Here is a 26,939-nt window from a genome sequence, read left to right on the forward strand (position 1 = left end):
AATGTAATCGGTCGGTGTGTTTCCTGTGCCGTAAAGGCTAGAAAAGCTGCGCCGGTTAAAATGGAAGCGCTCGGTCAAAATGTTCTAATTCTCAATTATCTATCGGTTTTAGGTCCAGGGTCCAGATACAAAGGTGTCTGGGTGCGGACTCGGACCGCGGTGTGACTGAAATCAGAAGTGGTTGAGTCTGTTTGTAGTGAAAGAAGCCTGGTGCAGCTTTCTCACACCAAAAATGACAAGAGTGTGGCCAGAGGCCTCATCCCCTGGCTCTGTGGCTGGCAAGAATTGATTAGCTTTGGGAATTTTGTTGCTGTTATTTTCCGCTACCCAATGTTGACTGTAGTTCATAGTGTCTGAAGACAAAAACAAAGAAAACTCCAGTGCACCTACTAATCCCCACTCATCCGACGTTTACCATTTTCATTTGGCATTGTGATATGCGTACATTGTTTTGTTCATTTACTTTTCGTATCCTTCAGTGATACCTCTGAGCCTTTCCCAATGTGCATTTATGAAGCTGTTTTTTCTCCGAGAGTATTTGGTCCATTTGTAACACTCCCAATTTATACACATGCACAAATGCAAAACGCACGTACCGCCCCCGTGAAGGCCGAGCCAGCTGCCTGCTCTGGCTGCCAGTGTGAGCGAGACCGCCTCCTCCCAGTCATCCCAGTCCGCCGGTCAGTCCACTGGTCAAAGAGGTGACACTGACTGCAGGAAGCAGTGTCCCCGCGCTGCCCAGCTGACACACAGACATATGGTCCCACTCCATCTCTGGCTCTGACTCCGACTGCCTTTCGCCCGGGACAAACTATGACCTCATCTACACCTGCTAATAAAAAAGCAGTCTGGGTGTTTTTGGATAAGGACGTGTATTTGGTATAGTCAGTTGATGCAAATCACCACAGATACAAGCAAATATCCCCATGTTATCTGGAAACAACATCACCACAGTGAGTTGTAACATCTACGTTACTAGTAACGAGGAGACGTTTGGATCTTTTATACTCACGGAACTTCGCAAAGAACCGTACCTTATGGTGTGATGTCGACACTCAGACCTTCTCAGATGCAGCAAGCATAAATCAAGCTTTTCATTTATAGTGTTTGCTTATGTTGGCAGTGAAAGGACTACCACCTCCCCCAGCTGCCTTGTATTACTAGTTAGAGTCGATTCAGAGAAGTTTAGTTGTGCTCATTGAACCCCGTCAAAGGGAAATCATACACTTCTATGTTGCAATGTAGCTGCATATTTAGGCAGTGAGAGTTGAGAGCAGGGTGCAGAGGAAGATACTGCGTGAGGTGTGAGGTTCAGGTGCACGTTGGTGTTCTGAAAACAATGGGAGGTTATTGTAGTTTGACCTGCTTACCAAAACGGTCTGCAGTTGCAGGAACAGCGGCTGTGAAACACAGCTCATGGAGGCAATTAAGATGCGTAAAGCGTGTGCCAGATTGCTCCAATTTACATCAAAAACCCTGCTATTTCACAGCCGATGTTTATTTTCCTCAGTATCTAACATAGACTGTATATACGAAGTGGACGTAGTCATCGTGGCGTCACCCATTGGTTCGTGGACCTTTGTTTTGAAGCCTCGACTTTGGCGTTCTGGCCGTCGCCATCTTGGCTTTTTTGCAACCAACTGAACGAAAGTGATCTATATTACTTTACATGGGACCATAAGTTACTAAAGGAACATCATGCTGTATTAAAGAAAACTTGAAATGAGCGATTGAGACCATAAACTCATGTTTACAATGTTTACTGAGGTAATAAATCAGGTGAGCCAGTAAGGTAGCTTAGTTTAGCATCAAGACATAAAGCCATTAAACATCACACACAACAAAATCCTTTGTGGGATGTCAAACACACCGATTCAGTCCAATCTAGAAAGTCAGTCATGATTTCCATACATTTCTGCTTTTCTCTGTTTAAATTCTCAAATGTTATGTTCTTCTAATTATCTTCTAGGTTAAATATTTCAGACATTTCATCACCTAAACACTACCATAACGTACATAATCAACGCCACGCTCCCATGAGTATACTGCAGCACTACTCATCTAACTTTTACTTTGCCATGCAGTAGTCATGTGCTTCTCCCTCCCACTCCTCCACTGCTCAGTCCCATGCTGTCTTTCAGTGCCAGTTCTAATGTGATAAGCATTACAGTCATTATATCGCCGGCATCATAAAACCCATTGCTTCATTACACGCCTGGTTTTTTGTGTGTTGTTTTTGAACATTTTATTGCCTCAGACAGCCTCGTTGTCTGTCGATGTTACAGCACCTCCCCGCATCACCTCGTAAACCCCACCACCACCTCCGCCGCAGGCCACCCACATTTTAATTTCTTGGCCTAATGAAGCGGGAGCTCCCTCCGCCAAGTCGAATCAATGGGAATCTGCAAGCGTGCCGTCGCCTTTTTTCACTTTAGTCATCAGCAAAGCCAGGAGAACGATTTCATGTCGGGGGGAGCCTGTGTTTGTGCCCCCTGCTTGTTTTCATGTGCGTGTCAATATGCATGCTTCCATGCTGTGTGTGTGTGTGTGTGTGTGTGTGTGTGTGTGTGTGTGTAGGTGCGTGCGTGCGTGCGCGCAGAACGCCACAATACGCCGTCTGTACACGGGCTGTGTGTTCCCGCTGCTTGATAAAAAGCTATTTGTATGCGGGATACTTCCCCTCACTGCCATTAAAGGTATCAGATTACCTCGCGAGCACAAATCCCATCATCATCATCATCTCCATTAACGAGGTCATTTTGATACACACATACACAAAAAACCACACACAAACTCAATTCGTGATAATATGTTGACATTTGAACCAGCGAATGTCAGTATGGAGTTATTTAGACTTAGGAGCGCTGTGTTTGACTGGTTCGACGCCAGGAGTACGGATTATTCCACAAAGACACACACTTGACATTATTTAAATACTCTGTTATATTTAGTGATTCAATGTCAAATCTTGCACAGCCCAGAGGAAGGAGTAACTGCCTCATGATTTATTTAAGGAGCCCCTCTGTCAGGCTGACTATCCATTGTAGCTTCTCAAATAAAAAAGGATTTGATTAGATTACAACCTTTAATATCCTCACAGAGGTCCTTATGATTTCCTCCCAATTCCCCACACAATGCTGCTGAGCAATAAAAACAAACGGGGGAACGCCGCCTCGTCTTGCTGAGGAAAAATAAAATGACGTACATTATTTGTACCCCCTCTGAAAACTACTGACTTCCGCTTTTGCCGTTGAGCTCTGTGATACCGTCTTCTAATGTACCCCAATTACTGTAGCTCGTCCTCGCACAGTATAATCCTCACACATCAGTGGACTTAGGTGTATGTTTGAGAGACAATCACGCTTTCTGCCAGGAAACGAGACAGCCACGATAATGCAGGTCTGGCGTGTTTAATTAATTACTTATATGGCAGGCTTAATCTTGAACTAATGAATACTGCTTGATTAAGTATCTATATCATATTCATATATTCATATTTCAAGGATTTTGTGGATAAAAATGTGCATACTTGTGTCTTTTTTAGTCTCTTCATTCTAGCTTTCTTTATTTTACTTTTCCATCAACATCTGCTCTCCCTTCAGACTGCCTGTAGATAATGAACGTTCATTTATATATTAAAATCTCATCTCCATTTAAATCATCAGCCACCACAGAGCCCACAGATGACTCTCTTGAACCCGGCGCGTCACAGTCATTCTAAGCGCGCGTCTGCATTTTTGTTTTCCCGCAGTGTTGACTAGATGCCGTTGGTATTCTCCACGCTCTTCCTCTCGCCTCCTCTAATCAGCGCTAGAAGAGAAACAACAGACAGTGCTCTGATTGCCTCGGGGCCAACGCCAGCACAGCGGCCTGATGATAAGGCCGGCGACCAGCGAAGGCCGCACTCTGTCCTCTGAGCGCAGACTGAAGGAGTCCAGCGTGAAGATAATAACTCGGCAGTGAATTAATTTGCCTCATGGTCTAACCCCCCCCACAAAAAAAAGAAAGAAAAAGATTGAGGATGGAGCACCTTTTTAAAAACGCACCTTTCTCTCATTTTAACCATTTCTATCACTCCCCACCTGTTTATTTCTTTTTACAGCAGAATAATGGTTCCACCTCTTTAAATGTGCCCAAATGTGTTTGTGTGTGGGATAGTATACCGCCACATTGTGTTTACTGGCAGCAGCCTCTCCCTCTCTCTCTGTCTGTCTGTCTGTCTGTCTGTCTGTCTGTCTGTCTCTCTCTCTCTCTCTCTCTCTCTCTCTCTCTCTCTCTCTCTCTCTCTCTCTGTGTCTCTCTCTCTCTCTCTCTCTCTGTGTCTGTCTGTCTCTCTCTGTGTCTCTCTGTCTGTCTGTCTGTCTGTGTGTGTCTCTCTCTGTCTGTCTCTCTCTGTCTCTCTCTCTCTCTCTCTCTGTCTGTCTGTCTGTCTGTCTGTGTGTGTCTCTCTCTCTCTCTCTCTTTTACTTCTCTCTGCCAGCCACTGCACAGTGGTCATTTCCAGCACTCCCATCCACTCTGGACGGCAATAATCAAGCCAAGCTTTACGCCCATATGGCAGGCCGTCAGCCTCTTAAACCGCATCGCGACATCACTCAGCGGTCATTTAATGAGAGCTTGACTGGGCTCCCAGCTGACTCTTATCCTGAAAAATATTCAACCTGGCTTTATCACTCCCCTGCTTTTATGACGCCATCTGCACCGCATGTAGAGGAGCATAATTACTGTCGTCCTCCACTCACTGCAGTCGGCCAGTCCGAGTGACTCCGTCTCGAAAACATACGGGCCTCAACTGCACTGTTTCTAATGAAGGTGAATAGAAGGTTAATGTAATATTAAAAGGTGCTGCCTTTCAAAATAGAACATCATAAAAAGTAAATTAGATTGAACACCACATTTGATCCTTAGTAATTCTCTCTCTAGTTATGCAGGTACAACACTTTTTACTACTTGTGTAATTGGTGCAATTGATAAATCGGTATAAACCGCTTCTTTACGTTTGATGAAACTAAATCTTATGTTATAAGGCAAATGAAATAAGAAATGATCTCTAAATGGTGTTGTTGAATGAGAAGAGGAAAGGCAGTAGTGATGTGGGGTTGCTGACTATGCTCATTTATACTTTTTTTGTATTTTCGTCAGTGTGTTTTAAAACAGTGCATCAGTACCTTTGTTCAGTGACATCACGGCCTGGGTGATATATTTCACACTAATTGCTTGTAGGCCGCGGTTGTCTTTATCAGACATGCTGGTCGTATTAAGAGCAATTACAGTAGCGGCAGTTCTGGTGAGTGTCTCTCCGGTGACTCTCCCCCTCACCTGCTCTCTCTGTTTAACATTCATGAATAGTTTAAACCTCCAGCATCTGGCCCAATGCCTTTATAGTATCCACACTCATACACACACACGCATACCAATGCATCTGAACTGGTCATTTAGTGTAATGTATGCTCTCCATGAATGTATAAAACCAGAGCCAGCTATCTAACTCCACTGGAATTATAGCCTGGCTAGTACTGGATTTATTTTAAGCCAATACTGATATTGATGTTTATTATTTATGTCAATGAAGGTAGACTAATAGAAACACCTCTTGTGTGCAATGCAATACAGTTCAACAGCACCACACACTTAATGCAGCCTCATTATATAGAGCGTACAGTTGAATCAACACCTGTCTGAAACAACTCACATACCAAACTGAGCGTCCTGTAATGAATGGGGATTCAGAATGTTTGTTGTGTCCTGATGGGAGTTTGGGTAAAGGGTTAGGGATGACGATGCATTCCGTGACCAGCATTTATCGGAAGAGAGAATTACGTTTAAGACAATAAATGGCTTAAACGGGTGCGTGTTGATGCGGCCGCTCAGTCATATGAAGAGAGCGGTAGTAATAATCTCGACACCGTCTCTGGCGTGCTGCGTTTGTGTTTTTTTAAAGCTGTTTACTATGAGCGCCTCTTTAGTTTGACTAGTTACAGAGACATCAGTCAGTAGCAGTATTGCAGCAAGGCCTCCTTGAGGGCCCTACTACCTTGGCATTTGAATTGTGGAGATGAGGGAAAGATGCCTTGTTAAAAAGGTCGTTCAGTGCCGCGGTCTGATGTGTAAAGAGAATGGCACTAAAGGCGACAGCTCATTCTCTGTAGTTTATTATTAGACCAAATGACAATTTATAGTGAGGTTGAATTTAGTTATTGGTATGAATCCCTTTCAGACTGGTTCCTTCTGCTCGGTTCAGATTGGTTCAGTCACGTGTTGCTCTTTCTACTCGGCTTCGTTTTGGGACCCATGCTGAGGACTTGCTAAATTGAGCATATACAAGTCTATTCTAGCAAATAATGTGATTTCTTTTTTTACCTCTCGACTAAATGCTTTCCTCAAAGTGTTGCTGGAGACCGAGTTTACTCTCAAGGCACTACGAGGATAGAGATTGCTGTTCGGTGGCCGATCTAGGATTGAACTTCAATCATATTGTTATGTGACTTCAATGCGAAGTGTTTCACAAAGTCATTTTGGAGCTGTTTTTGGCAGCTCCTGTGAGACCCCCGGATCATTGCTCTCATCCACTGAGGCAAGCATTTGTTAGTAGTATAAAAAATTTTCTTTTTTTAGCTCGTCGTAGCTTAAGTCAAATTTACATGTTGTGGGATTACCGTTACATTCGAAAACCCACGTCATGCCTTGAGCGATTGTGATCTGAGCCCATGATGCAAGCACAGTACAAGTTGTTTGTCCGTATGGAAGAAGCGGCGGTGGTGAAACCTGGATAACGTGTTGTAGCGTTTAGTCGCCTAACTTTAAAGTTTACTTCCACCACTTTCTTACAACCCCCAGACGTGAAGTGCCAGAAATATCCAAGTCTAGGTCTAGACCGATTTATATTGAATGTGGGGTTATTTCGTCTTTGTGCGCTTATCTTTTGTATTTTGTAATATTTGTGTCTACCTGCCAAAAGACGCCTGATGGAAAAGCACTGCCAAAACATGCATTACTATGCCGGTGTGAAAACAACGTTGCAGCCAAAAAATGATGGTCAGGTGAAGAGAAAACAGTTTAGTGGCCTTCACGTCAAATTTGTTTGCTTGGGAATTGTTCTTCATAATAATGGAATAATTCGCCTTCTTTTCACCGCTGGTAGAGAGTGAACTCGAGGCAAAATACTTGACTTGTCCTGAAAATTCAAACCAACGATGGAGCAAAAAATAAGAACAGAGAAGAAGAGAGTGGAGACCTGATGGTGCTGCTGCAGTGTTCTTTGCGGTTTATGTGCATTCTGAAAATACTGTATGGGTACTGATTTTATTGTTATTATCATTCAGTGGGTTGTATTCTCCATGTTATGCATTCTATTTCATCTCAATTCCATCTTATTTTCCCTGTTTGTATGTTCATTCTCATATTTCACCTCATTGTGAAGCATTGAGCTGCATTTCTTGTACGACAGGTGCTGTACAAATACCGTTTATTATTGTTATTAGTATTCCCTTTCAAAATGTTGATACTACTTTCTAAAGAAGTAGCAACAACACAATTATGAAAATCCATTACAGTGACATTTAAGAGTAAGAATGAGCCTGAATGTCTGCTGTTTCTCTTTTATCTTTCCCCCTCCTGTACTTTCACTCTTTTATTATTGGGTCCGGCGTTGTATTGGTTAATAACTCCGATTTGATGTGTGATTTTGTTTTCGGACTGTTGCAGTGGGTGCCAGTGCTGTTGGACTTCCAGTGGAGGGAAACGATTTGGAGCTTTGTGCCAGAGAAACCCAGCCAACCCCTGGCCCTGCACTTCGGGGACTACAACCTGGACGGCTTCCCTGACGCCCTGGTGGTCCTCCGCAACACCAGCGGCAGGTAGGACAGATCTTTGTTTGGTGTTCTGAAGAAAAAAACACTTGCGTGCAAAAGGTTGAGACATCATCAATCCTTTCGGTTGGTACACACACACAAGGTAGGTAGCGTGGGCTTCGCTTCCTCTGGGACCTTCTTTAAGGTAACGTCGAGTAAATTAATGAGATATTTCTGAAATGAAGCTAATCCTTGCTTGGCAGGGGTCCCTGAACCCCACTCCAACTAATGGTTTCAGTGCTGTGCCTCACTTCATCGGTGCAGAGGCCCGCTGTTTCAGGATGTCCAGGGACTGCACATGTAGCACACAGTCACATGTATACGGCGGTTGCTTTGTTATTACTCGTGAATGAATCACGGATTTCATGCGAATCCATATCGCCTCATTGCCCACAAACGCTCGCTTCATTTGTCGCCCACGTTCGGATGTGTCGTGTAACAGTCCACGTTTTGATGAGATTATACTAACTATAGTATTCCAGATTGATTGGAACCTAATAACTCAAGATGCGTACTTAAATGGCTTATGTAAATCTGTTTAGCTTCAAAACTAGATTTTCCTTCTCTTTTCTGAGACACCACACGAGGATGGATTTACTCATGAAAGGACTGTACTTGTTCTCCTGCTGAGGGGGGAGGAAATATGTCACCCTGTTGATATGAATGATCAAACAAAGTGGATGATGATGATTTAAATAAATGCAACACATTATGAATATACATTTTAATGCTGATGCACATAGGTAAAAGAAAATATGTTTAATTTAAGTGTTTTTCAAAATGGTTTCTGCAGTTAAGATTACAACCTTTGAGAAACAGCTTTCTTACTCTCTGGATAGCAATATATTCAAAGCACAGAAGTTTTGAAAAGTTGATTAATTAAAATCTTCTCTCATTAATAAACCATAAGATATCAGCTGAAGTGTAAATCGGGCATAAATTAAGGTGATTGCTGACTCTTTGACATTCATGACACAGAGCAAAACAGTCGTTGACGGCAGGAAACGAAGCTTTGAAATGTTTTGCACGGCGCAATGCGTGACATTGTGGCATAATGAAGACGTGATTACCATCCGGTTTACTAGAGAACGGAGTGGGAGAAAACCGCTAAGGTGAGCGTGTTCTTCAGCTCTTGGACAAGGCATCTGATAAGCCAGTCCTTCTAAAAGTCACTGTGTGTGTGTGTGTGTGTGTGTGTGTGTGTGTGTGTGTGTGTGTGTGTGTGTGTGTGTGTGTGTGTGTGTGTGTGTGTGTGTGTGTGTGTGTGTGTGTGTGTGTGTGTGTGTGTGTGTGTGGATTATCTGGACTCAGAGATGAAGATAAGATAGCTGAAGGGGTCATGGCTGTGATTGTCTATGCATACTGATTGTTTCGGGTGTGTGTGTTTTTTTAATGCTGGTTTTGGGAATAGTAAGATGTTGGGTAATATATATATATATAAATGTGAACCCTACTTTCTCTTTGTAATCAGCAGTAAGTCCTGTCGGGCTTAACCCTTTGCAGTCGCCCTCATCTAGAAATGACTTCTGTCTCAGCGGCTGTAATCACACAAGCTATAGCCCCCCCCCCCCCCACATATATATTTTTAACCCCCCTCTCCTTACATTTTCTTTTCTCATTTTAAGCCGGAGCATTGTAATCCCACACTGGTCCATGGACGTAATTGCAGAAGTGCTCCCCGATACAGTCTGTCCCTTTTTAAAACCGTCGTCATCATCATCAGGAGGAAGGATGAAGAGATGACAAGAGGTCAGGGTTATAGGTTAAAAGGTTAGAGAAGTGTGTCGAATATCTATAAGAACTACCGCTGACGTGCCCCAGAGCAAGGCACGTAAACCCCAAACTCTCTCTGTGTTGTTTAAGTTCAGTAGTGCTCCCACAAGTCAACGCTGCACCCCTCCCTTCGAGTAAAGGCACAAGCTTCCAGGACTCATCTTTGAGCGATGGGACATGCTTTGTTTTTGTTTTCGTTCAGACGATTTATCAAATGCGTCCTGTCTACTCGCCTGCTTTCTGGATTCAGCAGCTCTAAGCAAATGCCCTCTGCTTACCGAATGTGTGCACAGCCCACATCTGATCTATTTTAACACTCCAGCCCTCTCCCCTGTTTCTCTCTCTGTCTCTCTCTCTTTGCTCTCCGTCTCTCTACTCCTTCTTCCTTCCAAGCGGTTATTTATAGCGGCTTTTCAGACAAAAGTCCTGCCAGTCGGTGTCACTCCTCCTCCCCCCAGCGAAATTAATGCCGATTTCAAAATGGGAAGGGAGGGTGAGAGATGAGAGTAATCGGGCGGAATCGGTGGAACAATGAGAAGGAATAAATAGTCAGTTACGGACGCCTGAGGTCATTTTGTGATATCAAGTTTGTGAGGCGTGGCTTTGACAAAACCAGTGATATTACCTCAGAAGGAAATATTTATCTCTCTCACTCTTTTTCCGCTGATTGTCCAACTTATTTTACTATTTATTAGACCGCACAACATACCGACAATGTATTTGGGTCAACCATCCATCCAGTTTCTGCCACTTGGACCTGGGGGAGGAGGCAGCGAGAGTCCTTCTTCCCAGTCACGACCTCCAGCTCTTCATGGGGGCTGCCACATTTTTCTAAGGCCAAATGAGATACAAAACCTCCTCAGCATGTTCTTGGTCTACCGGGGGGGGGGGGCTCAACCGGTCCCTAAGGGTGACCCTGACACCCTTCAAACTCTTCAGCGCTGTGATCTCGTTCTTACAGCCACAGGTCAACAACTAGAAGTAGACAGACTTGTAAATTGAACACCTCGCCTTCCCCGCCTGTCAGCGACTCTCCGTCTCGCTTCGTCCACTGGTCTTATTCAGAGGATCATAATTTGATCATTTGTCCAGCAGGAACCCAGCGATCCTGAAGGAAAACAGTGGACTGCACACCGCTCATTGCAGTGCTCTCCGTGTTGGAGGAATAATGCTTGTGCCAACAGTTTTTAGCGTGTGTACTTAAATTGAAATGCCTATTGACACATTTGCAGTTTGAATTTCTTTAAGTGGCACATAGTTTGTTCTCGTGCTCATACTAACGACTCAGCTTTTCTGTTTATCAAATACATGCTGTCGATGTGGCCAGAAGCATCCATCACATCGCTTACTGTTTAAGTGTAGCTGTGTTGGATGCAATCAGTCGGCAGTAGGCAGAAGTAATGCATACATTTTTCTTACATTTCCAAGTTATGGATAATCTCATCGACATGAAACTGCAAAGCTATTACCCCGTCCTTGTAAACATGTTAAAGCATTAGATAATCCATTTGCAGGCTGTGTGGAAACGTAGCCATTAGGAGCTGCCAGACGGCTTCAGGGTGCCTGTACGCGTCCGTGTGCGTTCATGTTTTCATGTCTGTGTGGCGTTGTAATTTCCATCGGTAGCTCCTAAAATTGCACTCCTCGGGGGTCCACGTTATATCCGGGTCGAAGGACAGACTGTGCCTCCAGACTCTCTCGCTCTGTCACACACACACAGATCACAACAAAGACTGCAGGGCTCTCGCTCACTGCTGAAAGGAGATCCTATAGGTGTTTCAGCAAGCTTTGGGGATGTTGAGGAGACAGGAGGCGACACAATGAAAGAGAGACCGAGATACAGTCTCTGAAAAAGAAACAAAACAGAAAAAAAAGAGGATTTCTATTTTTTGTGTCTTTCCTTTTTGTTATCTTACATCAGTGTGAGAAAGTTTCTGCAGGAAAGCCTGATGATAAAGTGTAGTTCTTTCAGGTGCAGATGACACAGCGCGGCTCTGCGTAACATTCACCGCTGATGATCCCGATTCTTAACTCTCTCCAGGCAAGACTCAAGACGGCAGAGCCGTCTGACTATTCATCTGCTTTTTTTATTTTTATTTTCCCTCTACTGGCGTCTGCTAAGTAGAACTGTTTCTCATGGCATGTTCTAGGTTGAGGTTTGCCATACACGGCACAGAGTGTTGTTCATGTTATATGTACAATATATGCATATAGGTGTTATATATGTTAAGTTTGACATCAAGGAAGCTGGAAAACGCCTCTTCGTTCTGGAAGGTTTTATTCATGCAGCAATTTTATTATTTTGCTAAATATCAGTATTGTGTTCTTTGTCATGAATCCCATAGACAATTAGAATATTTCCCCTCATCATTTAATTCAAAATATAATTGTCCAGCAGTAAAATCATGCTGTACAAGTGCCTTTCAAGCCCTTTTTATGCACTCAGAGGTACCCAAGAAAGCATTAAAGCTACAGTACATCACAATCAACATTGCAATTTCAATCCAATTCATAATAGATATGATTTTTTTAACAATAGATCATTGGATTAGTAGCGTCACTGCTTTGCTGGATTACAGAAAACCGTCAAAGTGATAGTGGAGAAAAAAATAGAACGTGAATCACCTGCCTGATGTCCTCGTCCTCCCAGTCTCCGCTGGCTGATGAGTTGCAGCCCACGAGCTGTTGACAGTCATAGAATAGAACAAGGTGGGACTTCAACTCATATTAATGTTAAGATATCACAACCAACCGTCATGTGCAGCGGCGTTTAACAGTGGACGTTTGTGCCGCTGTAGTGCAGGTACAGGGAACGCAAGTACGGTGACAGAAAATACCCAAAAATCAGGAGATTGTTGTAGATTTAGATTTGATAGTTTGTTGCAGACTGTTTCTTGGTCTGTGCTTAGCTACCACAGAAAGTAAGTAATGTGCGCACATAAGCCGGCAGTAGATCATACCTTTACCTTTCCCGTAGCAGCCACAAATGCATATCAGGAACAATTTTTTTTTATTATTATAAATATTGCTGCAGAGCAGTGTCCCTTAGACAAAAGCTTTAGATGACAAATGACATACAGCTGTAATTATAGAATGTAGAATGTATCACCTGCTGTTTTAGTGTCTTGTAGATACACCAGTAAATATCAGTGCTTTGTGGGAACAACGTTGACTGCTCTTCACACACTCTGCTTGTGTTTGAGGTATGTGTTAGCTACCAGGTCTTATAGAACGGCATTATGCTCAGCAGTAATCATGTTTTTCACGTTATCACATCCATGCACTGATTAAACGGCGCATAGGTCAATGTGTTATCAGCCTATAGCAACTTAGCTATAATTACATGTGTACACGCCAGAATGTGTTTCTCAAGCGATTGAAAAACAACCTTCCAGGCTGCCTCCCTTTCAGCCAGATTAGCAAGACCACAGATCTGAGGCTTTTTCAAAGTTGTCATCATCCACAGTGATTTATGACCTTAGCAGAAGGCCACTGGCCAGATGAGACCAACGTTACAATGGGCCATTGATACATGGTTGCCCACTTGGGCACATGCGCAATGACAAATCACTGGCTTTGAAAAAGACCTGAAGCAGCTGGGATCATGGGAAGTTGTTGTCTTCACTGTTTAACAACCACCATTGCTGACGAAAATCTATACGGCATGAATCATTAAAGTTTAATTTGCGTTACGTTCATTCACGTTTAACTACTAAGTAACGTTAACCAAGTAACGTTAGCTAAGTAACGTTAGCTAATGTAACGTTAGCTAATGTAACATTAGCTAAGTAACGTTAGCTAATGTAACGTTAGCTAAGTAACGTTAGCTATTGTAACGTTAGCTAATGTAACGTTAGCTATTGTAACGTTAGCTAATGTAACGTTAGCTAAGTAACGTTAGCTTGCTTACTTGGGTCTCTCTGTAGTCCTAGCTTGTAGCAAAGCTCTCTCCATCTTGGAAATGCCGCACCAATATTTACGCTTATTTTACCTCTTCTCTTTCTGGGTTGTTCGGTCCACCCGTACATTTGCGCTTTCATGGGGACAGCTTTAACGACACTCAGCAAAATGCTATGAATAATTGTCTGTTAGCATGAGGAGTGAGGAATACAGGCAATGCAAAATAGAAAGGCTCGTCAACTTCCTTTCTCACTCTGACGTATAATCTGGTGTTTCCAGTGTTTCCCTGAAAGGTAGAGCAACTAAAGGAGGTAAAGGGTACACGCACCGTTTCCTTGTGTCGAATTACAGATTTCTCTGCGTTTTGAACATTGTTAGAACCAACTCAACAAAATGTATAACATAGGTCTAGTCATTTCTAGACATTTTAATGGGGAAATGTTACATATTATACCTTTTAGCAAGAATGATTCCTGTAAAAGGTGCATGTGTTGCTTTTGCCTCAGGGATACAACAGCAAGAGGCAACCAGCTTCCAGAAAATATTTCCCTCGTCTGTCACTCCCACCATATGAAACCTTCAAACTGACAATTTTCAAAGTGTGCTAGTCAGTGAGCATCGACACAGCATGGCAATGACCTGCTCATGCCCTTCTTCAGAGGTGTCACGGTCATATCGCTGCAGATAGAACCGATTCATTCGAGAATCTTAAGATTAGTACATGTTTCCTTTATGGCTATAAATCAAACAGCTAGAATATAAAGGGGAACTGCTTTTTCTCCATCAGGCTTCCTAGCAGCTGCAATCGATTTTTGTCACTTCGAAGTGTCATTGAGGAAAGAATAATTCATTAATTTAATGCTTGTCGTACTTCTTTCTAGGACTGCCTTGTTGTCTCATAAGGGACGAATAATTAAAGTAAATCAATAATGTATAAATCGCTATATTGAAGTTTTTTATATTTTCTATATTGCCAGATATATAAAAATCATCTTGATTACCAAGATGGGGAATATTTTGCCCATGTGGTCCATAGATAATGTGGGGTATTTGTGATATTTTTGGAAAATCCTTAATTTCCCCTCTGTTTGCCATGGATATTCATGTGGCTATGGAATCACTGGCTCGTGCACATGCATTCAGGTATCTGGAGCACCTGACAATTTATTACTGTGAAATAAGACAACCTGTCCAGTTTTTTGTGGGCTGCCGAGATCAGAAAACATTTGATTCTACAAGCCAAACAGATTTGGCTTCATTAGATTATACCGCCCCTCATCTGAGTATCTCAGCGAGTACCTCATGCAACGGTTCGCGTGATAGTTTTCTCACATTTTCCTACAAATGCAACACAAGCGATCAGTGCGCCCCTGGTGTTTAGGCAACACAACTATTAGGTTAGGGTTAGGAAAAGTGCTTTGGGTTAAAATAACTATGGTACTGCTTAGTGTTGTTACTCAAGTACGGAAGTTACGTGACAAACAAAGTCCACGTTGACTTCTGGCAAACACTCCCAACCCGTTGAATACCGAAGCTTGGTGAGCGACCCTGAGCTTTAAACTCTCTATGTACCCCTCTAGTATCTATACGCTTGTTACATGCATAATGTATTTTCAAAATAAACTTCTGTCCTCACAGGAAGTTTAGGCAACAAAACCACTTAGTTAGGTTTTGGAAAAGATTGTAGTTGACGTAAACACGGCTGAAGTCACTACAGAGTGACTCGTGACTCAGGGGACTGACAATACTAACTGTTCACACGACTAAAGACCGACCTGACAAAATGTCAACATTGACTTTTAGTCTCACTCTGGATGTGAATAGCGGACTCCTGGGTGAAAGTCCAGCAATAAATATGTAATTTTGTCACGCTAAGTAAATTAATTGAAATAAGATAAGATCATATTCAAACGTAGACATTCATCTTTTCCGTTTGGACCAGGATTGCGGCTGAAATATTAAACACAATTGCACATTTTTCCCACCTGCTCAAATACTGTGATTATCACTTCTAAATGATACAGTCTCAGTGCCTTCATACATTAGAAGAAACTGAGTTTCTTGAGTTCATTGCCTCACTGCCATCACTTCACAGTGACACTAAAACATTATGTCCTCCAGAAAATCCTCCTTTTTTTTGTGTACTTTGTGTGTGTGTGTGTGGACGGAGGTGGTGAGGTGTGACCAGCCCTCAACCGTTTTTCTTTTGCTTGTGTCAATATTCAATGCGTAGTGGTGGTGGACATGTTTACGCCAGTTGTTTTGTTGCTGTTGTCTAGAAGTGCTGAAGTCTCCTCTGATAATGAGGTGTGTGGAGTGTTTGCTGTTTCTATTAAAGTGAAGAGTGTGGCGTGGGCAGCAGTTAGCAGCGCTGCCTCCCTCTTGCTCTCTCCGTCAGAGGAAAAAATAATGATTTAATGCGACCTGTCGCACATGCACACACACACACACATAAATAGAAAGTACTATGGAGTTTCTGGTTTGAGCAAAAGTGATTTTTGTGCATGAGGCTACAGTTTGTCCGTCTCTTGTGGATTTCTCCACGCACGATCTGTGCAGAATCATCAAGGACGCTTTTGCTGTTTAACTGTGACAGAAGTTGACTTGACTTTTTCAACGGGTGCGTTGCGCATATCTGCTGTACTGATAGAGATTTGATCCCCAAAAATGCACATTGCCCCATCAACAGCTCTTCCGTTTGAGATTTGCTGTGATGAATTCCAGTTTTTTTTCAACACCTCGACACGTCTGATAATATTGTCTCTGTAGGATTCACGTATACTACTCGGAGGCACAGCGGCAAAAAGTCTTTGAGCAAGATATCGACCACTTGCCTGTCCTCGCATTGTAAGTCTAGAGACGCGCAGGAGAGAAACCGGCATGCGCACGTTCCCTCCCTCGCTCCCTCATTGTGTACATCAAAGCCCTCGTCTTGCCTCCAGAAACGCTTCCTCCATGGAAACACGCAACCGACGCCATTCAGCATGAAGACAATGGCCCCTTCTTTGCTCAACAATTTGCTTTGAAAAAATAATTCAATAATGTTTAGGTTTTAGGGGTGTGTGTGTGTGTGTGTGTGTGTGTGTGTGTGAGAAATACTGTTAATGTCTGTGGAGGATGCTGCTTGAAGTGCAGGGAGACAGAGAGGAGAACTCCCTCAATGGATGAATCGTCACCTTGTTTGGGGGATCAGTCGTCCGACTGCATCGGGGTCTACTTATTCAAACTCAGTCAGCACTGAGGAATACTTGTTGACTTCAAAATAGATATTAGTATAATGGGGCTCCGTTGTCCGTTTCTTTCTCTCGTAATTGCTTCCTTTCTTCCTTTCTTTCCACTTTCTGAGCGTGCGGCTGCACAATAGGGAATCTACACGATGGAACAAGAAATTCTATGATTTCAACCAGTTAGTTCTAATCTATTGTAGTGAAAGTGGTATTTGACGCGTGGGCGTCCTCGCCGGCCGTTAATGAAGAGCTCACCGTAAAAAATTTGAAGTTTACTTCCACCTCTGCTGCGGTTCAGAGCGGTGCGACTTTCCTTTTTTAAGAAGCTACGATTATCCCCTTCGTGAGGCTACGCGCTGTCTTCTCTTCGACGCTGATACTAAGTACATGTTTTGTTAATTGGGACGGGACACTGACACTGCTCAGAGTCTAAATGATTCGACAATTGGAGCAACTAAGCTGTTAACGCATGGAGGCGTGTCAGCGACGGATACTGATAACATGCTGTCCTGTGAGTCAAAAATATAAATACTGTAGCGAGTGAGTAACATTTAAATGGATCAACAAATGAATAAAAGCAGCTGATGTACTAAAAATAGCATCACAGAGGTTGCAAACCTAGGTATGTGTGTAAAGTTTTCCAATCTTCTCAGTCTTTTAGTGCCAGACCCGCTGTGTCCTCACTACGGTTGTGTTGTGTCAGCGCAGGAGAACGGTCTGATTATTTGAGTATTTCCTGAACCAATTAGATTAGTGTAGGGCAGGCTTATAACCGCACTAGTGTTGGTCTTCCAAATATGCTTCATACCATGTTATGTGCAGTTCTTTTCTCAACGTTTCCCGTCATTTTAGCCTTGAACCAAGGTGTATTAACGCTGAAAAAACACCCTATCAATAATGTCACATGTTCAGTCAGATGCATTTGTACAGTATTTCACATATTACAAAACTACAAAGTACATGGACATAAAACTAAGTCATTAATAAATACATGGCGAAATGCCTGTACTTACGTTACGCCGTATACAGGTTACGCTTGCGCATGTGTAACGGCCAAGATTCTTGGCAACTCACATGTGTAGCTTAGTGTGCTTCCCTTCACCACATCCTACCTCTGTGGGATCAGCTCTTCTGCTGTTGCCCCTTCAAAACAAAATACAGATCTAAGCTCAACATTGAGCATGAATTGAGAGTGGCCGTATCAAGTCTGCAACCCCGTTTTAAAAAGATGTGTAGTGGAAAGCAGCTCATTGCAGCCACTGATACTGATACAACCTGATGGCTCACACATATCTGCACTCATGTTGTTTTGTTTTGCACAGGTTAAACGTTATTGTTGTTTTGAAAAGATAGGCGGTGTAAAACTCAGTAAAACTCTTTATTGCCAAATATTTGGACTTGTTTTGTTTAGTTTTTCACAGGTTGCACTTTATTGTTATTATCTTGAAACGATATTCAGTGCAAAACAGGTTAATTGCAGCCACAATAAGCTATTTGCCAAATATGAGTTATTTCTTGCACAGATAGAACTTTATTTGCATTGTTCTAACAAAGTGATTGCACATTTTATTTGTTTTTGTCTGATGGAGCAATCTGGTTTACTTGACAGTGATGCAATTTTCTTTATTCTATTATTTGAAGCACAGATGGAGGAGTCACAAAATGTTATTTCAATAAAAGTTAAACATGGACCATTTTGTTACAATTTCATTGGGGCAGTGGGGCATGAACATTTTTCTTCCTCCAAAGTGGGGCGTGACAGAAAAAGTTTGAGAACCACTGGGTTAGTAAGTGAATAACAAGACACAAATGGTGAAATGTCACTCGTTGATAACCATTAAACTTGGCATTTTGGATGAAAATGAAGCGTAGTTCTGCAAATGCATTGCCTATTGCATCTTAAATGTACTCAGAAACATTGCCAAACTTCTTCTGAAGCTCTGCACCAAAATCAGCCTACGACAGTAAATAAAATCATACGTGTTTTGCATGAGGAAATGTGACATGCACTGTTTACCAGCCAATCACAGACGTGATGAGCAGCAGCCTGCCCTTGATTTGAACAATGAAACAAATGTGATGATCTCGCGTTCCCAGCAGTGCTAGTAGCAATTTGAGTAGCTAGGACTCAAGAGTGGAGGCACTTTAGCTGAATTATGTGGTTTGTGCGACGTCTTCCAGGACTGTAGCGCTGATGAGGCACTGCATGCAGCTAATGCAACTAGTCGTTATCTGAACAAAACATTTGATTTCCACATCGGCACAAAATGTGGTCTTGGCGGCGAATTTTCTTTCTCCGAAAAGAAATCGGCATCGTGTAAAAGTGCTTCGTAGAACTTCCTGTATCCCCATCCTTATTAAATTGAGCTAGTAATGTCATGATGTTGATGGAGCACTAAGCTCCTGCAGCTTTTTACAGCCCTCCGCTGGGATGACGGTGAGAAAAGTGTCGGTTCCTCGTAGCAAAGAGCGCAACGCAGATGTGGCTTCGGCTACCGGACTATTTTTACAGGCACTGTGGTTGTCTGTCAGAGCAGCCGGCAGCCCAGCCGCTCTCTGTACTGAGCTAGAAAACACACACACACACACACACACGCACACGCACTCTCTCTTTCTCCAGTCATCGACTGCCCTCAGGGAGACGGAGCACCCTGCTGGCTGTGAGTGTTTGATGTTGAAATGGTCCACCCCAGCTTCATAAGAGCCCCCTATCGCAGGAGGAATGGTCTAAATGTCACACTCCACCTGGCTGCTCCGCCTGTGTGTGTGTGTGTGTGTGTGTGTGTGTGTGTGTGTGTGTGTGTGTGTGTGTGTGTGTGTGTGTGTGTGTGTGTGTGTGTGTGTGTGTGTGTGTGTGTGTGTGTGTGTGTGTGTGTGTGTGTGAGTGAGAGACATGTAGCCATGCATGTAGCAGTAAGTGGTGAGAGGGAGCTATTTCTGGAATACAAAATGAGGTCACAGATGGAAACCGCTGAACTCAAGTGATTTCTGTTCTGTTGATGTCACACCGCTACATGGCAGCACACCGCCATGTCCTACACCACGTATTGCTGGTGATTACTGTCATCGGCGACCGGAACCATTCTTGTTCATCGCAAATGCACCGTCAGATGTCACAAGTGTCTTTGGAAAGGGGTGCGAGTCCACAAGACAGGAATAGCCGGAGGAAGATATGGCACACACACTAGCGTGAACGAAGCACATGCACCCATCCATGCGTCGAACTCTCCAGGCTATAGGTCAGTGAGTGTCTGCCAGTAACAGAATATTGTAGTTAACCTCTGCTTGAAGGTTGTTGCGCAGCAAAATCACAACCAACCTCTCCGTCCTCGTCTCCTCTGTCTCGTGCCATTGAATGTCTTTTGGAGCAGGAGAAAAGTTTAAACTATCAGATCAGGTTTGTCCACCGTTGAGTTGAACATTTTGGGGCAAAATTTGTAATTGTAAATGTTTCTCATTAGTAATGTTATTGCAATTTATATTGCTTTTTTTTTTTTCATGAGACAAACTCAAGATCATTAATTAGCTAGAAACAAACACATTTGTCGCCGCTAACTGTCACTGCAGCGGACAAACAATGCTGCCGTTGGCGTAATCATCTCTTGAATATACCGGGAAAATCGTTAACGATGGCGGACACACAGTCTTTGATGATACGATCATGATTCTGTATGGCACTACCACCGGGCTTCGCCTTGATGAGCACTTGTTGATAAAGCGTATTGCGACCTCTAGACCGGATTGCACATTCCATCAAAATGCCTCTTGGGTGATCGGATTGAACCACATGAATGTACAGGTGCAAACGCACCCGGAACGTGATCGGATCTCCATGTGGACACTGGAGACACAAATTAATACCAGGTGTAAATGTAATCCGGTTTAATCATATCTACATTCCGCAGACGAAACATATTCCAATGCAAGGTGTAAAGGGGTTCTTAGTTATTGAAATCAACAATAGAAAACTAGTCACAAACAATTGTAAGACACTTCGAATTAGACGAGTGTTTGCACCGATCTAAGTGGTGGTTTGCATCAACAAGCAGAAAATGAAGTACATAATACCTCCTCATTAGTCTCTTGGTGATGGACTGCAGATATGATAGTAGAAAGTCACAGCAGGGAACTTGTTGTGACGTCTACATCAGCGCTTGAGTTCAGATGAAATGTGATGAGCTCGGAGATGAAGTTAAAGTCAAGACAACACCTCATTCTGTGCTCACTCACGTGCAGCGGAGCATCAATTAATGTTTCTCGGTTACGTAAAGCTCACTGCGCTTCACCTTTTTCGATGCCTGGATGAGATTTCATCACATTAAGTTTTGTGTTGCTCTCAGCGTGTGTGTGTGTGTGTGTGTGTGTGTGTGTGTGTGTGTCCATCAGTATGCAGCCCGACCGAGCAGCTGCCTAGAGCTTAGCTGGCTGTTGCTAGGCAATGCCATTTAAAATCCATCCTTCTGTGTGTGTTGGGAGCAGGGTAGCTGCGTTGGTCTCCCGGTTCTGTTGCTAATACCGGGGTTGGGAACTGGAGTAGCGCGAGGCGTTTGCCTCGCTACTCTCGCACTATATTTTCTCCTCCGTTGGTGGGCGGCTGGTTTGGCCTCACATGATTTCCTAAACAAATACAATGAAGTGGCTTTCTAGGGAGCTGTTCAATGATAGCATAATTAAAGTGGGGGTTTGCCATTTGATGATTACTTTAAAAGAATGTCATTATGCCACATTGTGAGTGTGCAATGCTATTACAGCGAAGGTCTGCGGAGGTGTTTGTATGTGTGCTTCATTTAACAGCAAGCGCATTTTTCTTTGAAGTTATAATCTCCAGTGTGGCCACATGAATACATCTCTGGTCCTCTGTCATGGGTTGATATAACACAGCAGTTATTCAATCGATATCCAGGTTCTGTGATGGCTTCCATTAACCTCTCTCAGCACCCAGTGTCTGATAGGTCTCTGAATTAATCACAGTGCAGCGTGCCAGCCGGTATTATTTGTCCATGTTATTTGGAATGGATTTAACCAGCCGGTTAGCCTGAGCAGTGACAAACAAAGAACAAAGCAGAACCCACAAAAGAAAAGTCAACGGGAAAGGGCACAGTACAAGAGCTTGATTGATAGGTTATCTGTGAGGAGGGAAGTGCAACAAGACTACACTGGCTGCCCTGTGAGGCTGTGCCAAGGAACAATTCATCCTCTGGAGACCATGAATGTCTATACAAAATACCAGGAAAGTCAGTCCAATAGTGGAAGACCAATGTCTTCATTTTAATGTGTCAAAGTCCGTCTGGTATCAGTGTGTACATACAGTTGACATCAGTGACCAAATGTGCAATCAGCTTTGATTCCTAAAAAGCAGCGCCATACAGGGAAAAGCTGGATTACCCAACATAATCCAGCAGAACTGAAAACATGTCTTCTTTTCTTTTCTTTTTTTTACTCCCATGGTTGTCCACATGCTGTCTCTAATGGTATCAGAAGCTTAGTCAGTCATTTTGGAACAATATTCCTGTGGAGACATTAGCAGAGCCAGTGTGCAGGCCTCTGGGGTTGCTGTACAGCAATGACAGATGGGGACTTCAAGCCCATTGCCCAAATTCACACCCAGACTTAAGCATTGATCTCTCTCACACTTCCACCCACGAACTCGGCTCCTCTAGCATTCAGAGATTATGCAAGATTGTATTGTTTCCCAGCCGGGGTTTATTGGCAGGCTAACAACACTAATCTAGGCTTAATCTGAATTGCAATACATGTGGATTTGCAGTTGGTGGCAACTCTTAAGAAAAGTGACGGAAGGGGAATGAATGCAAGACTTAAATTTGATTGTTTTACACATCGAGATTGTCTTTTCTAATGAAAATCTTGTTTTACGTCATTGGGAAACAAGCTCATTTCCTGGGTTGTTGTTTTGTAATCTTGTGAACAAAAAGACAAGTAAGGACAGGCTCACAAGACAGCTGACTTTGTAACACGACGGAGTGAGGGGTGAAAGAGGGAGCGAGTGATGGCAGGTGGCTCGTTCAGAACGGTGACACTACCAAAGGACGTACTTTGGGTTCGATTGTGTGTCTTGCCGTGAGTCGCTCGACGACATATCGCCGTCACTTCGTCTGAGTGGACTGGCCCACTCCTTCCCTTCGGTCATCTTTCGTCCACATCCCATTCTCTCCTTCTGTCAGTCTCTGTGTCTCTCTGACTGTCAGTCTGTCAATAGTTTGGTGACTTGTTGTTAAATCGTCTTGTTTAAGCCTGAGTCATTACAGCTGGTGCTTACCAGTGTAAGCTGGTGTGTGTGTGTGTGTGTGTTGACAGGGTTTGTTAGATGAACGTTAACTACTAATCTAAACTGTTAAAAAGCGAGTGATTTAATATTTAATTTCTTTTAACTTGGGAGAAGGGATTTTAGGAAAGGTGAGTGAGGTAAATTAGATTTGGAAAAGTTTTTAGAAAATCACTGAGATGACACAATCGGTAACTTTCGAGTAGTATTCATCGTGGCTGACCTTTTTATGTGTAAAATGGGTAAACCTTCTGTGAAGGTAAAATCACTCTTAACCTGAAATGCTCCCAACTCACAGACATGCACCCTGCGACAAGGGGTCACTTGCGCGAGCGCTTTTAGTGCATGTGAGTGTCGTTGTGCCGCACCGGCTAGCTAATCGCCGCCCCCCCCCCCCCCCCCAACCAACGGCGTCCTCAGGTGGGTTGAGGTAAACACTTTTAGCTCTGTCAGCACTGTTGTTTACATTGTTTGTGCTTTTAGCACCGTTAGCTGCAAGCCGCCGGCTCAGTATGGAAGCAATATATATTGTATACGTATACAAGTAAGTAAGTAAGTAAAATGTATTTATAAAGCGCTTTTTACAGACATATGTCACAAAGTGCTTAACAGGGCAGAATTACAAACATAAAAAACACAATGTGACCATAGGGCCAATCATTTACATACACACAAAAAATACAAAATTAAAAAATGGTTTAAAAGCAGGGCTAGGACATGGGTTTTACCCAGACGCCAGTCTAAAAAGGTGAGTTTTGAGCTGATTTCTGAAAGCGTAGGGGTGCAGGCAGAGCATTCCACAGCCTCAGTGCTACTGCGTCAAAAGCTCGGTCACCACGGGTCTTAAGGCGAGTGCGTGGGACAGACAGAAGACCTAAAACGTTTGACCTGAGAGCGCGGGCGGGTGAATAGGGGTGAAGTAGATCAGCTACATACGTAGGAGCCTGACCGTGTAGTGCTCTGTAAATGAGAGGGAGAATTTTGAAGTGTATCCTAAATGCTACAGGGAGCCAGTGAAGAGATCGGAGTATGGGGGTTATGTGAGACCGTCTATTTACAGCGTTTTGGATGACCTGCAAGCGGTTAAGAGCAGATACACTGAGTGATGAGAAAAGTGTGTTACAGTAGTTAATGCGTGAATGATCATCTCTAGTTCAGCTGTTGATGCTACAGATCTCAGTTTACTGATATTTCTAAGGTGGAAGAAACATGATCTGGACAGCTGCTTAACATTGATCGATCAAAGAAAATCCCTAGATTGCGTAGGTTTCAATGGGCAGCAGAGGAGAGTGGACCGATACTCTGCTTGATCATAGGGACAAACTCATCTGGCGCAATAACTAGAACCTCCGTCTTGGTGTCGTTAAGTTGTAAGCTGTTTTCTGCCGTCCACGTAAGTACGTATTGAGCACATTTTATAAAGTGATTTACTGAAAAGAGCCTTTACCAAACAGTCTACGGTCTTATAAAGGGACTAAAAGACAAGTAATCATAACCGGTTGTCATGAAGCATGACATCCTCGCTCAAAGCCTGTGCAACAGATGTTAAACTATAAAACTTTATTTTATTTTCCTCCGAAAATATTAGAACATTATTTAAAATGATGACATGAATACAGTAAACCAGAGAAAAGTGAAAACTGTGCAGTTCTGTTCTTTTGACGCAAAAATCTATTAATTCAATAGGTGAACTAGATTAAATACAATCTGAAAGGCTTTTCATCAAGAGCCGGAGGGTTTGTGAAGTGGTAGGAGGATAGAGAAGAGAGTTGGGAGAGGGATGGTAGGTCATGTTGTCAAGGAAAGAAGAAGAGACGAGTCTGCCGCTGTGTTGCTTCCATCATTAAAACTCAAAAGAGCATTATCGAATGCACCCACATCACACACTGCAGAAATAACACACTGCTGGTAGGAGTTTTAAAAGAGTCCTCAGTGTCCTGATTGGTAGGCAACAAAGGGAAAGAAATAGGAGGGAAGTGGAGGGGGATAGTAGATGAGTGGATAAGAGGAAATAAGAAAGAAAAGGAAAGAAGGCACATCAAGAAGGAGGTGACCATGTTGGTGTAGCCTCACAGCTTGAGGCAGATGAGTAGGGAGATGGAGGGATGAGTGCACAGATAGGTAACGGTGAAGGTGGACAGCGGGGGAACTCTGGGAGCGTCTGAGGTGGAGGGAGAGAGGGGTCATCGGTGTGATCAGCGGTCAGCCTCTCTGCAGGCCAATTAGAAGGGAGGCGGGTAGAGGTAGGAACGGTGGAGGAGTCCCCGCAGGCCCACACACCAACTCACTCGTCGACGCTGACACGGGGTTCACACAATAATCGAAAGCCCCCAGGCGCACACACACACACGCACACACACACACACACGCGCTGACATCAGTGCAGACACGGGCTGAAAGTGCACATTTATCTTCCTCTAAAAGCTCCATTTTATTCAAATGTGCTGTTTTCATCATATTTTTTATCCCAGATTTTTCTTTTTCAAGCTGACATCACAATATAATAAAAATTAAAAGTGAACTGACGTTGCTCACTGTTGCTTAATCACAGGAGAATAAGAACATTTTGTTACGATAAAAAACTCTTAAGTTTAATTATTATATATATATATATATATATATATATATTTTAGTTAGTTTGTTTGTTTTCGCAGTTTCGGAGTTTATTTGTTTTATGTATTTATTTTTGTAGCTAAATATAAAGTTATTTTGGCCCGATTCCCAATTTGAATCCTTTGGCAATTGGGTATCCAATGATACCAAGTCCAATCCAATAATTACATTCACTTAGATGACACAGCTGCCCACTCAAGATAAAATCTGAAAAGTCAACGCAAAATAATTTTGCAAGATGCTCAGTACACATGGTATTTAAATAGTATAACAATACATACCTAGCAGCATAACATGTCTGCTAATTGTGGCACATCTTAAAGGAATACCATTTGTCTGTCAATCACTCACCCGCGATGCCTTGAATTCTTGAAGAAAACTGTATTCAGTTTATATCGCATGCGTCCACGGTGAATGAAGAATCAAAAAGTAGTCCTTTAACTATTATAATCTTAAATCATTGATATGAAGAGAAACTTCACCGGGAGAATGTGACTCCTGAACTCTTTTGGTCTTGTAGCAAAAACACAGGAGTGCTGTTACAGAGTGGACTTTCTTCCCTCCCAAATCAACTTTGGCTGAGCTTGCAGAGAGCACCAAAACCTGGCAAATGCCAAGTTTTCTTTTGGCCTGTCATCAAGCTACTCACAGAATTAACGTGTATTAGGCAACAACTGGTACGATCTGCGGGTTAGCTACGGCTAACTGGATGTTTTTTACGTTGTTCTTTGCTAATTATACAAAAGAGAGGAGAGATAGAAGTGTCATTAACAGAGTATTAGGCCTCAGAGTTTAACCAATTAGCGCAGTGCAACCAAATCATTTTTCACAACTGTTGTTTTTCACTCACACATGCAAGTGCGTGCGTGCGTGCGTGCGTGCGATAACAATCGAGTTCAGCCTGAAACTTTGAAACAGCTACATTTCTATCTGCACACACACTCTCACACTCCCAGTTGTGTTTTCACAACTTTTGGGGACTTGGCATTGATTTTTTGGAGACTTACCATAACCCCTATCCACCTAATCTTGACCCTTAGCCTCACCTTACACAAAGTGTTCACCCAAAAATGTAATGATTTAAGTTATGGGGCATTTTGTCCCCAAGTTTGTCCCCAAAAGGAAGGCCAGTGCCCACAATGTGACTATAATTAGATGTATGTCCCCACAAGATGGGTAAAACACACACACACACACACACACACAAACACACACACGTGCTGTCCCTGGAAAATTGCGATAATTTGCTACAGCTGGAGACCTGATTATCTGCCGGTGAGCCAATCAGGGCTC

General features: G+C 43.0%; 1 protein-coding gene across 1 annotated transcript in view; it reads left to right on the plus strand.

Moving 5' to 3' along the window:
* Window positions 1–26,939, plus strand: part of itfg1 (integrin alpha FG-GAP repeat containing 1) — a 125,211-nt gene that overhangs the window by 48,597 nt on the left and 49,675 nt on the right. The window contains exon 10 of the mRNA XM_079162496.1: window positions 7,705–7,856. Coding sequence (XP_079018622.1) covers window positions 7,705–7,856 — 152 coding nt within the window. The remainder of the gene's footprint in view (window positions 1–7,704; window positions 7,857–26,939) is intronic.

This window comes from Pholis gunnellus (genome assembly GCF_910591455.1).
Source record: "Pholis gunnellus genome assembly, chromosome: 1".
Taxonomy (NCBI): Eukaryota; Metazoa; Chordata; class Actinopteri; order Perciformes; family Pholidae; genus Pholis; species Pholis gunnellus.